Consider the following 14,021-nt stretch of genomic DNA (forward strand, 5'->3'; position numbering starts at 1 on the left):
TGCCAAACTCACTGTTAGATGTCACGTTAAAACAGGGATTTACCTTGAGTCCTGTTTTTGAGGTTCCCTGGGACTCGTACTCTTAATTTTCAGGGGTCCTGGACAACAAAATGGGGGGTCCAGACACTTAAATATTATTATTAACAGTGTTATTGTCATGTGTATCATGATCATCAGGATCATCACATTATTTGTTACAGTAATTAAATTGCAAATGATAGGATTGATACCATAACCCAGCTAGTAGCAAACTCTTTGATTACTTATATTACTTGATTGGAATTTTTAAAAAGTATTTGGACTTTTTCTGCATCCCTGTGGATGTGCTAATACATTTTGTTGCATCCATTGTCAATTTTTTTGCGTATAGGACACAGGAATTCGCGTCCTGTAAATCCCTGAGTTAAAATAAATTATCAGATTTTTAACTGTAGATAAGCCTGGTTTCCAAAACAGAAGGAAAGGTGTAAAAATATCAACCAAAATGGTTGTATTGTGTCATGAAACTAAAGACGGTTATTTTAGTTTCAATACTTCATTGCATTTTACATGTCAGCCCAAGAGTGCCTTGATTCAAACACAGAAACCCTCACTTAAAATACATTTATACATTTTTAGTATTAAACTGATCTTCAGTAACCCATGCTTGTCATAAGAGGCGACTAACTGGATCCGGTGGTCAGGCTCGCTGACTTGGTTGACACATGTCATCGTATCCCACTGGTGCGCATCGATGCTCCTGCTGTTGATCACTGAATTGTCTGGTCCAGACTCGATTATTTACAGACCGCCGCCATATATTGCTGGAATATTGCTGAGTGCGGTGTAAAAGTAAACACACCCACTCACTCACTGAAATATTGGCTGCACCATGTTGCCAACGCTCACCGACAGCAGATGATTCCTTATCAGCAAACTGAGAAGGATAATAATGGCCAACTTCTCTATCTCCAGAACTGCTCACAAAAATAATAATTGCTTTTCATTTCTATTCATAAGTTCAATTTTCCTTTCTGCTTGAATGCAGTCAGCAAATCAACTTGTCCACCATTACAAGTATTATGGATTACACAGCAACCACTTACCTTAGTTTTATGAACATGAAAGCAGACGCGTTTATAATTTTTCCTTCTGGCAATTTGCTTGACCAGATACACTCAAGAGAAGTATGACTTATTTAAAATGAGCAATTTATACCAATAAAACTACTGCCATGTATTTGTGGTGGAAAATGTTGCCTGCACCATGTGTGACCTGACAGTAAAACTTACCTACACTGGTGCAACCTGGATACTGCTAAATCGATCCGAGGATGTCTGTCACCTACTGTTGTTCACGTTGCAAGGGGCGGTGGGGTAGCCTAGTGGTCAAAGCGCCCGTTCGTCACGCCGAAGACCTGGGTTCAATTCCCCACATGGGTACAATGTGTGAAGCCTATTTCTGGTGTCCTCTGCCGTGATATTGCTGGAATATTGCTAAAAGTGGCGTAAAACCATACTCGTGTTTATCTCATGTGCAGGCAGAATTTCAATCTGATTTTGAACGTGGCTGTGTACTGTCTCCATGGTTTAATGGATAGAGTGTTTGCCCAGACTCTGGAAGGTTGGGTGATTGATGCCCTGCTGTGTCACCAGAAGACGTTAAAGGGTGGTACTTGTTGTTACCTTGTCTGGCGCTCAGCATAGATTGGTGTACTGGAGCACTTGCTCATTGTCTACACTGTGTTAAACCCTATTTCATCACAGCCACACCCCACGTCAACCTACCTCCCCCTGCCCATCCCACCTCTTCTCGCGACACCCTGCCCTGCCCTACCCCACCCCACCCCCTGCCCCTACCCCACCCCACCCCACAATTCAGCCCATCCCACCCTCACCTCACCTCACCTTGCCCTCACATCACCCCACCCCCACCCCACAATTCAGCCCACCTCCCCCACCTCACCTCGCCTCACCCTGCACTGCCTCACCCTGCCCCTGCCCACCCCACTCTCCACCCCACAATTCAGCCCAGCCCACCTCACCTCCTCACCCTACCTTATGTAATCCCACCTCTGGTTTCTACCTCACCCCACCCACAATTCAGCCCATCCTACCTCACCTCGCCTCACCCTGCCCTACCTCACCCTACCTTATGTAATCCCACCTCTGGTTTTCTATCTCACCCCACCACTACATCACCCCCACCCTACCCCACAATTCAGCCCATCCCACCTCACCTCGCCCCACCCTTCTCTACCTCACCCTACCTAATGTAATCCCACCTCTGGTTTTCTACCTCACCCCACCCCTACATCACCCCATCCTACCCCACAATTCAGCCCATCCCACCCTCACCTCACCTTACCCCTGTCTGCCTCACTTCACCTTATCTGACCCCATTCCAACATTGTGTCATACCAGATGGTATTTATTCTAATTATTGTTACCTTGCCTGGTGTTTGGCCAATAGGAGCGTAGGATATCCATAAATACAGACATAATACATCAAGATACTAGCACTATAAAACTCATCATATTCCGCACTAGTAATCAATAAATATACACAAAACAAAAAATGAAGACTATAATAAATTTGAGGAAGAACAATTTCCGTAAGCAAATAAGTCATGTGAGATTCACAATCAAAAAAGACCTTCAATATTTAACATAAAATGTTACTTCCTTAAAAGAAGGAAGTTTTTGGTGTCATGAGAACTGACAGGCCCTCGGCAATATCACAGTACATTCACCACAACCAGTGTTTCAACACAGGGAGATTTAATTAATGTGTTCACTGTCTCAAGTAGGGGAAGGGTAAGAGTTTTTATCAGATGTTTGGTTGTTGCACTAGATGTTTATATTGAAATTCTCAGTATAACAATATGAAAGGGTTTGAGCTGTGATATTACACCTTTGGACTGTGTACATACAATTTAGTCACCTCCATCAAAGCCTGTTCTCCGGAGTCACAGACAACTTGGAAATGTGGGCAAGCGCCTTTCAAGCGGATAACCGCAAAATTGTTCGACGCAGCATGAACATAACCAGCCAGCAAGAACCACAGGTAAAGGGCTAATTCGGACTTGTTTGTTATTGCTGTGAGATTTGTGAAAGTTGATTGTTTTCATGCAATTATGAACGACCTGTCTTCTGGAGCCTAAGTGGCAGTCTCCATTTTGTATGTGTTCTTTAAGTCTGGCTTCAGTTTATCTTTGATCATGGAAATTAATGATGGAGAGGGAAGGATGATTAATTTGGAATGTTTGACAAGAATGTGAAATTGAGGAAATTTTTGTATGTTTTTCTTGGTGGGACTTAAGTAAAATAGCAAATATCAAGGAAGTAATTTACATGTTCTGATGTGCTCTTGGCTGTCGTGTTAACAATCGCAGTGTGTGAATCATTCAGAGTAAAAATAGTTTTTTTTAGAAATGTTCAGAGTAGAATCGGTAAATATGTCTGCAATGTGAAAGAGGAAGCTTCTCTCTGATGTCATGTGATCAGATATCCTACTTAAGATTTGATAGGGATAGGTAATATGTTTACACTTACATTTAAGCATGATGAGAATCAGTGCTGTGTGTCAAAATTCCTGATATAAATATAACTGTCAATAGTAGAATAGTATATATGGGGCAGTGGGTGGCTTAGTAGGTAAAGTATTTCTTTGTCACGACAAAGTTCATGGTTTGATTTCCCTTTTTATGTACAATTCTTGAAGTCCATTGCTGTGTCCTTTTCTATGTTACTGCAAGAATGTTGCTGAAAGTGACCATACCACCAGTTTGTTTTAGTTACGTGTTGATCCAGGGTCCCGATCCACGTTTTAGTTACGTGTTGATTCAGGGTCCCGATCCAAGTTATAGTTACGTGTTGATCCAGGGTCCCGATCCACGTTTTAGTTACGTGTTGATCCAGGGTCCCGATCCCGCGTTTTAGTTACGTTATGTTGATCCAGTCCCGGTCGTGTTGATCGATCCACGTTTTAGTTACGTGTTGATCCAGGGTCCCGATCCACGTTTTAGTTACGTGTTGATCCAGGGTCCCGATCCACGTTTTAGTTACGTGTTGATCCAGGGTCCCGATCCACGTTTTAGTTACGTGTTGATCCAGGGTCCCGATCCACGTTTTAGTTACGTGTTGATCCAGGGTCCCGATCCACAAAGCATTCATAGCACTACGACATTCTTAAGCCTATGGTAAACTTCGAGTTACGACAGGTCGTAATGTTACGAACGCTTTGTGGATGACCCTGCACGTTAAGTATTATTGGGTTTCTTTGGGTATATGATATTTTACTCCCTTGAGTCCCGCCTTTTATATTTGTATATTGTCTACAGATGCCTGTAACAAACCCACTACGATTATCATAAGTGTCACGAATGATGTCAGAAGTAGATGTACAGTGTTCAGGAATCGTGTTTCAAAGGAACAGGACATTGGGCCCTGTAAGTTTCAGATGTCTGTCTAACCCATTGAAAATTCACAGGACCCATAGAATAAACTGAAACACACATTTCAGATTTAGCATTTCTTATAATTGGCACTGAAATTATAAACAAACATAAGATTTATAAACAGCAAACAGGTGTCACATGTCCCATATAACAACTTCAGTCAAAGTCATTGTGAAATATACAGTCAGACACTGGGGCTGACGGGTTGTAGACTTCTATCGTACCGTTGGCAAATCTGCCGGATTTGTCAGAGGGTCAGACGCTGTTCGTGAACACTGGATGTATTATTCATTATTGTCAGTGAAACAATGGCCAAAAGATTTTTGACCTGTTCTGACCCTGTTGGCAGTGTTAATGTATCTACCAATGACCCGTGACCTTGGTCAAATCAAACATAGAAGACTGGTGACTATTAGCGTTATTATCCTTCCTGGCAAAGATATATTCCATTTGCACGTGTCATTTTCATAAATAACACCTAAATTCCCTCTAAGACACTCCTTTTTCTAAATTCATGAATCTCTGTGGGCGGTGGGTAGCCTAGTGGTTAAAGCGTCTGCTCGTCACGCCTGGGTTCGATTCTCCACATGGGTACAATCTGTGAAGCCCATTTCTGGTGTACCCTGCCGTGATATTGCTGGAATATTGCTAAAAGCGGCGTAAAACCACACTCACTCATGAATCTCTGATTTCAGTGATAGGGAATATTTTTGTAAATTGAATTCATAAAAAGATATGGTTCGATTCAGCGAATGTTGTTTCAGGTAGTAGCTTCAGGTTTGTTAACCCAAGTGCGTAAATTGTCGTGTGAACCAATAACCGCGAGATGTACATCTAATTAACAGTTTCTTTTTATGCATTGTTCTCTGCAGTAGTGTTCATGGAGTGAGTGAGTGAGTATGGTTTTACGCCGCTTTTAGCAATATTCCAGCAATATCACGGCGGGGGACACCAGAAATGGGCTTCACTAGTGTTCATGGATGTAAGAGGGGTAAATACAGATTTGTAACGAAATACAGGTACCAAATACAGCTGAATATCTGGAGTAGAATTGGTCTTCCGGAATCCATACTTGTCGTTGGAGGCGACAAATGGGATTGGGTGGCCGATTTGATTGATGGAGGTCTTTGTATCCCAGTTGCTTAGATCAATGCTCATCATGTCAATCACTGGATTGTCTGATTCAGACTTGATTACCGGCATGTACAGACCGCTGTCGTATAGCTGGAATGTTGCTGATTGCACCTTTAAACAATGAACAAGCAATGAAACCATGCGTGCCGCCGTCGTGATCAGGTGTCTGTTATATGCTGAAGTCACGCAATGATCTGGAAACTTTCACACAATCTTTTACAATGTGTGATTTCCTGAGACGCCTTTTTTGCTCGCCATGTCACATTCAGCCAGTCAGACGTTTTGGCAGATCAATACTCCCCAGATTTCAAGACAAGCAAAACAGGAACCCTCTTCAGTGTTTCCCGATTACACACATGAGATTCATGAACCTGCTCGGCGCTAGTGCCATTATGGTTTGAAAAGGTCGGCCCTCCTGACCAACCTCAGAATGGGTGCCTGACATGCATGGTGTTTCTCAATGTCTGATAGTATTGGCACCACAGTGTCAGCAGCAAGGACTGTCTGTCTGGGCCCCTGTATAGTCAGTCTCAGGTCAGTCTGACCCAATACACTGGCACAGACTGGGCTGTCTTGGCCCCTAACTTGGATAGACCCAGGATTGTCTTGGCCCTTAACTTGTATAGACAGAAGATTCTCTTTGCCTCTAGCTTGTATAGACACAGATTCTCTTTGCCTCTCTTTACCTTAGCCTAGCTTGTATAGACACAGGATTGTCTTTACCCTTAACTTGTATAGACAGAAGATTCTCTTTGCCTCTAGCTTGTATAGACAGGCACATGACTGTCTTGGCCCCTAACTTGTATAGACAGACACATGACTGTCTTGGCCACTAACTTGTATAGACAGACACATGACTGTCTTGGCCCCTAACTTGTATAGACAGACACATGACTGTCTTGCCACCTAGCTTGTATAGACAGGCACATGACTGTCTTGGCCACTAGCTTGTATAGACAGGCACATGACTGTCTTGGCCACTTAGCTTGTATAGACAGGCACATGACTGTCTTGGCCACTAGCTTGTATAGACAGGCACATGACTGTCTTGGCCACTAGCTTGTATAGACAGACACATGACTGTCTTGGCCCCTAACTTGTATAGACAGACACATGACTGTCTGTCTTGTTGACAGGCACATGACTGTCTTGGCCCCTAACTTGTATAGACAGACATGACTTGACTGTCTTGACTGTCCCTAACTTGTATAGACAGACACATGACTGTCTTGGCCCCTAACTTGTATAGACAGACACATGACTGTCTTGGCCCCTAACTTGTATAGACAGACACATGACTGTCTTGGCCCCTAACTTGTATAGACAGACACATGATTGTCTTGGCCCCTAACTTGTATAGACAGACACATGATTGTCTGGGCCCCTAACTTGTATAGACAATTTCTTAATCCTTATCCTGTAATGCAGCATCCCTGAAGATAGAAAGTTGAGTCTTGGGCTTAAACCTGTATAGACAAATAGACACAGTACCATGCTTCACCTAACCTCAATAGACAGAAAGACGGTTGTTCATGGGCCTGAAATTGAACCTGTAGAGATATATAGACACAGCTCGATCAAGGCCTGTTATGGTTGTAATAACAGAAATCTCAAATTTAGATTTGATTTTGAGGGATAGCATTTTCTTTCTTATAAAATTTATTGCATGTAAAGTATGCTGTTTTGTCAATTATTTACAATGGAAAACTTCAGTGTTGATGAAAGTCTGTGTAGATTCTAAGACCATTATATTAGGTCAAAACTTAATTCTTTTTATTACTCGATATACCGGTTCTTAGAAAAATCATTCTCATGCATATCTTTTGAAAGACTGACTGACTGAGTTTGGTTTTACGCCGCTTTTAGCAATATTCCAGCAATATCACGGGGGGGGACACCAGAAATGGGCTTCACTCATTGTACTCATGTGGGGATTCGAACCCGGGTCTTCGGCGTGACGAGCCAACGCTTTAACCACTAGACTACCCCACTGCCCCTGTTTGAAAGACGTATTGCAATATGCTGGTAGACTGATATTACTGGCCAGTCGTAGTATCCAGTGTTGTGAATTGTGCTTCCTTCGTGCCGATGTCTACAAGATGATTCTGAAATGTAGCCTTTCCAGAAACAAACTTCTCTTGTGTATCGTCCTAATAAACCATCCATTGTCAATGCTGAAAACTAAATGGCCTTTGTTTGCATGAATGTTTATGAATTTATGCCCAAGATAGTTGTTTTGGGCACTAATGGTTCTTGCACCAACGGAGGTCAGAACCCTGTGTAATGTTAGCAACGAAAACAGTGGATATTCTTTTGTCTGGCTCTGTAGACATTCCATCTTCTGGAACAGTTTGTGGAAATGAAATATGCATTAAGTGTGGTATGCAGCCAGCTCTGAGATGTGTGATAATGGTATTTCAAGTTCCTGCAAATAATATTATTACTATTGATCCCTGCGTTGTCTGTAGACTGTACAAAACTCGCGCCTGTGCCAACTAGGAATATGGCCGACCCCATATCCTTTTTTATGGAGAGTGATGGAATTGAAGGCAGTCTCCATCCTCATCCAGCTTCGGCAAGAACTCCCAATTTTGTCATAAAATAGTTAATGAAGGAGTGTTCCCTTGGAGACAGGAAACAGAAAATAATCTGATTTTTAGTGAGAATGAAAAACCCATTAATTGTGTATATTATCAGCTTGTTAACGACATAGACTATGATTCATCCAGCAGTTGCGGGTATCCCTGTTTATCAAAATCTCTAGGGTAAGGTAATTGGAGACTGGGGTATTAGAGGTATGGTGGTTCCTCTTGCAGCTAGAGGTACACAAACACTTGGGGGGAACGACGTGTGTGGTTGTTCCCCCAGCTGTTAAAGATGCATGTGCATCTGGGTGAGTGAGTGAGTTTTACGCCACTTTTAGCATTATTCTTGCAGGGGACACCAGAAATGGGCTTCACACATTGTACCCATGTTGGGAATTGAACCCGGATCTTCGGCATAATGAGCGAGAGCTTTAACCACTAGGCTACCCCACTGCCCTAAAATGTACATGCATCTGCATAATCCTTTGGGTATGGTACAGGTGATACACCATGCATGCACTGTCCAACCAATAACCTTGCAATCAAGTGCAGCCAGCGAATCTCAGTGTACATTGTATTTTATAACCTGGAGGAAATAATAGAAGCTTATTATAATCGGCTTGACATATGCTAAGATTCCCAAACTGAAAAATGATTTCTGATTTGATCCAGCAACTCAGGTCGGACAGTTCTAAGCACAACAGATCCAACCCCAATCAATGACCAATTTTCAAAATGATATTAACATCAGCCTGCGATTGTGTGCAGGACATGTTGACCTGTTCTGCACTGCTAGGTCAGATGTCCAGTCTGGTTGCGTGTCCAGCTATTGATTACCTGTCTGCTGCTTATCACAAACATTGGCCGGGAACCAGACTCATCAGCCAGAGGAGCCAGCTCATCATCTGCCCATTCATGGCTGGCTTCTTTGAAGTACACTCTTGACCATTTCACAATGATTTTTGCCTCGTGTGAAGGATCTTCTAAGTTGGTGCCTGGATGTATGAAATTCACATGAAAGAGAAATTTCAGGTTGAGATCAATATTATTTTCTGGTTCGTGTTTTACAGGGGGTGATAGGATATGAATTATTTCCAGTCAGTTTTAGCATTGGGTTGAAGTCATGTGAAGGGTCTTGTAAGTTTGTGCTTGGATGTATGAAATTCACATGAAACAAATTTCAGGTTGGGATCAATATTATGTTGCAGTTCATATGTTACATTGGGGGATAGGATATGAATTATTTCCAGTTGGTTTAACAAGCATGAGGTTGAAGCCATCATCGCGTCTGCTCACTCAGTATGTGCTGTCGTGTTTGAAGCAGTGTGATTGGTTGCATTTACACATTATCATTACAATAAGTGCGTTGTCTCAATAAGCAGTGGCCTCCTGGCCATTTACTGGATGAACTCGTCAATAAAGTTTCTTGAAATCTTTCTTGAGCATTTCAATGATTCACCTGGAATTTGTTTTGAGTTCTGGGGATTCTTTCTCCAAAGTGGGGAAATTGGTGGCCCAACAAGTGCAACACATTAGAAACACGAAGTCATGGGTTTGAATCTAAGTTTCTTGTTTCATCAGCAGCGTATCCATAGTGCTAGGTTCCACCAAGTGGTAAACGCCGGAGACTCACATCTTTTTCTTCAGAGAAAGCTTTCTGGATGAAACCAGCACACTGGGATATTACTGTTACAGGTTGTGTTAAACCCGGCTCACTCACTCATTCTCACACAGGGGTTCAAAAAAGCTCATCGCCCGACGTCCGGGACAAGTCAGTTTTCATTTCGGGCAATCAAAAAATGGTATCTTACTTGTCCGTGGGCTACTAGAAAATTTCCACTTATGGTTTCAAACTGCGAATAAACTTGGATTTAATTTCATATCTGCTCAAAATGTAGCTATTAAATTCGCAATGATAATAAAGTAGAGTTATCTTTCTTTGCTATTTATCACTTTTCAATAAATAGTCCAGTAAACATTAACATCCAATACCATGTTGATTTCTTCTTAATTACATCATCTTAATTATGTCATAAAATCAGGGCAAGTGGAAAATTAGTCAGGACAAGTTACTTTCTTAAAGTCACTTTAAAAAAAAAAATTGACCCGTCACTCACGCACGCACGCACGCACTTTTTAGGTGTGTGAAGCTCATTTCTGGTGTCCCCTGCCGTGATATTGCTGGAATATTGCTAAAAGTGGAGTAAAACCAAACTCACTCACTCACTCACTCACTTTTTAGGTAATAACACTCATGTAGCTACCTTCATTCATTAGTTTTTGCAATATTTCATTGCAGCATTTCGTAATGTTATGTAACATCTGCGATGGAGGAGTGGAATTGTTAACGTCGTCAAGGGAGGGCCATTTAGACTCACACTTCAAAGGATGAATACATTCCCCTTGGGACTTTCTGCCTGGGTTCAGCAGTTGCCTTGTCAAGCCAGAAGAGATGTCTGAAATTGGTATTGATTGTACAGTTGCCTGACTGCTATTGATTTCCAGGCCTTTTTAATAAGATGGCTTGCTGCTCATCGGTGCATGTTCCCTGGGCCCTTGTCTGGAGGTGAGGCCATATGTGTGCAGCTGTATAGGGCTTTCCTGAACACTGGGAGACTTGACTCCTAGAGCAACAATTACCCAGGGATAATTAGTGATTATAAAAACTTACTTTAGTGTTTGAGTTGGATACATGCAGATGGAAGGGAGATTGTGAAAAATACGAGTGAGATAGGGGTGGCAGACGTGGCCAAGTGGTCTCAGGTGTTGCAGTTACTTTGCGGAGTTACATTCCTTTGCTTTGCAGGATCCATTGATCATTGGTTTGAATTTGGGATTGACCTGTTATGACCTGTTGTTAGTGTTTCCCTAATAGATCACAATCCAACAACAGATCTGATGTATGCTTTAAATAAATAAAATATGTCTAAAACAAACATGAAATGTTTATTTGATGTAGATGTATCAGATAAGGGTGTCATAATTGTAACATTGGGATTCAAACCCACACTGTCAGAGTAAGACACATAATTGCCAGCGCATTAAATTCATCCTTGAGAGCCATGGCATTTTACACTTGTCAGAGGTGTACACAAGGTGATCATGCCTATCAGCTGTCAGACTTCAATTTTTATGGAAGCCACTATGGCTGAGTGGGTTAGATTGCTAGCATTCAGGGCTTCAGATAACTTTTGGGGGTGCGAGTGTACTTACACATCATATTGCAAGTGGAGGTGGACTGAGAATTTTGATGGAGTACTGACATGTTTTTGTGTGAGCGAGTTGGTGATATGGTTTGTCTGGACGATTCATCGATCACTATTTCCAACCATGTATTTGTATTTGAAGACGCGTGAGAAATAACTGAGCGACCGTGGGATGCGCGAAATGTCAGGTCCGACTGGATATAAATAGGAACAGTGTAGTTTTTAGCCAATCGAAAAATAGTGACGCATATCGTTGCATGGCAACGCTAGGGATTCCTACTGTCGGGGTTTCCTCGTGTCAAATCGTTTTTCGCAAAAGAAACTTGACAAGTATTTATCCGAAATAGATTTCCATTTGCACGATACGCACGGAAATTAAATGTTAGACGTACAAAGGTATTTATGTGCGTACACGATATGCTTAAAAATCTTATATTATGTCGTACTTAATTGATTTTGAGGCGTACATTACGCCTGTACGGCCCTTATCTGTAGCCCTGAGCATTGTTTGCCGGCAAATAGATGCCTTATTCTGACAGTCTGAGTTCGAATCCCAAGTTGACATATTTTACATTTGACCACTTTCCATATGTCATTGTGTATCTATCAAAGTACCTGTTGTGTTCACCATTTTATCATTCAACAACAAATACCTACATCCATCCCCTCATCACAACCTTTATCTGCGATACAAAAGGATCCCATGCTTAATCTTTTGAAAATATCCTAATCCTTCCATCACTATGGATATGACCTTCCGTAGAGCTGGACAGGACAGAGTTCATGACTTGCACCCAGAACCATTGAAAGTAGTACAAACAAATTGCTGTTTAATCTAACAAGGGCAGTAAGGCTTAACATTTCTATTAAGGACGGGTTACTGGGGGTTAATACGCTGGTCGTATATCATGCCGGGAATATGGTTGGGGGTGTGGCCTGGAAGGGCTTGGCACAATCAGTGCCTGTTGACGGTGACATGTGACCTTTGTTGTAGGAGATAATTGTCTTGTTATACACACATGTGTTGATGTAGGAGTCCTGATGGTTTTGTGATAATGGTTAAAACAACTGAGGGCATTGTAGATAGATGATAGGACTTAAAAAGAGTTATTTTTGATTAATACTGAACAAAACAAGTTAGCTACCATGAACATATTGGTGTGATTTTTGTTAAAGTGAAAACTTAACACCCAATTTCATAAAATACATCCCCCTAAATGTCATTAAAAAATGTTTTCTGTGCATGGTCGTACTGTTACTTCCATGTGTTTGTCTCCTGTATCCGTGTCACTGGCTTCGTATCAAACACAGTTTTATTTGGAAAAAATATTTCGGTGTCCTTAAGAAACCACGAATATTGTCAACAGTGTCATCTCTGTGAGTATTTGTTGTTAAATCCCAACTGATGATTTGATGATCCAGTCAAAAGTAATTGGTCAGTTTCAACTTGCTGTTTTTCAATGTTTAGTTCAGCAGCAAAAATCATACCTTACTAAAACTAACTGGAATATTGCTCTGGATGGGTACCGCTGGTTAGGAAGGGTACAACTGGTTGGGATTGTTACAGCTGTTTAGACCACTGGTTCAAATCCGTACCACTGGTTAGGATTAGCAAGTGTACCACTGATTAGGATTAGGGAGTGTATCGCTGGTTCAGTGGAACAAAGCTAGTTATAAGTGCTAAGATCAGTCCAGATGGGTACCGATACTTCTCAGTTATTAGAATTTGAATGTCTTTGGCAGTTGTATCTTCCGTACAAAATACAAAATATGACCTTATGGGATTCCATGATAAGATTACATATCACCTGCAGCTTGTTCACGTTTAGGTGTTGACGTAACTTGATTGACCAAGCTGGAATATTGCTGGACTGCAGTGTTAAATATCTTTCTCCACTAAAGCTATGGATGAGTCTTAGAACTGATTTATTTCCCAGGATGCCAGATTCCCAGAATTGTAGGAATTCAGATGTTTCTGTGTTTTTTCAAATTTTTTTTATGAGAATTAGCATCTTCTAAACATCATCATCTTCCTTTGTATGAAGACACTCCCGTTGTTTATATCGTCAGTCCTTTGGCATCTCATGCACAAAAGCCGACTCAGCTGAAAAAGCACCTTGGGGTCTCTATATTCAAACTTGTGTCGCCAACTTTAACCTGAATAAGCCAAGGTGATCAGAGATAATCTTAGTCCCGACTGCCAGTTTGAGGTGATCAAATATTTGTTATGGGTGCGAGGGGACCCCATTAGGACAGATACCTGTATGTACGAGGTAGGAATTGGGAGGAATTCGAGGAGATTGACGTGTGAGTCAATATTTTTCTAGAAACCTTACAAGTGTGTTTCCGTTTGATGAATATTCAAACGGCAGCTGTGTTGTTCTGTGAATAAATAAATCTCTCACCAGCAGGATGAGGGTTTGCAGTTGTGATAGAGGTGTTTGAATGGAGATTAGCAAGTCTTAAGGTTTTACGAGGAAAATCAGACATTTTCTTGTTGAAAATCGAGCAAGCAACAAATATATGTTGGAGCAGTCTGGTACTTTAACCACTTGTCTGAAACCGGGCCTTGTAAAATATTTCCTGATAAGTAACATTGGCTTACAATTGTCCATGTAAAACAAATTATTCAGGAATGATGCCAAGAGTCTGGGTTGT

General features: G+C 41.6%; 1 protein-coding gene across 5 annotated transcripts in view; it reads left to right on the forward strand.

The window, feature by feature from the left end:
* The window catches only part of LOC124291509 (septin-2B-like), a 148,500-nt gene that overhangs the window by 12,734 nt on the left and 121,745 nt on the right, over positions 1-14,021 (forward strand). The window contains exon 1 of one of the 5 annotated variants that reach the window (XM_046728498.1): positions 2,758-3,045. The exons of 3 other annotated variants lie outside the window; for them this stretch is intronic. In XM_046728498.1, coding sequence (XP_046584454.1) covers positions 2,965-3,045 — 81 coding nt within the window. In that variant the 5' untranslated portion in view covers positions 2,758-2,964. Of the gene's footprint in view, positions 1-2,757; positions 3,046-14,021 lie in introns of those variants that run through there. One more of the 5 variants, XM_046728502.1, reaches the window with a different exon arrangement.

Source organism: Haliotis rubra, unplaced genomic scaffold, assembly GCF_003918875.1.
Source record: "Haliotis rubra isolate DU_JTF1 unplaced genomic scaffold, ASM391887v1 Scf493, whole genome shotgun sequence".
NCBI classification, from domain to species: Eukaryota; Metazoa; Mollusca; class Gastropoda; order Lepetellida; family Haliotidae; genus Haliotis; species Haliotis rubra.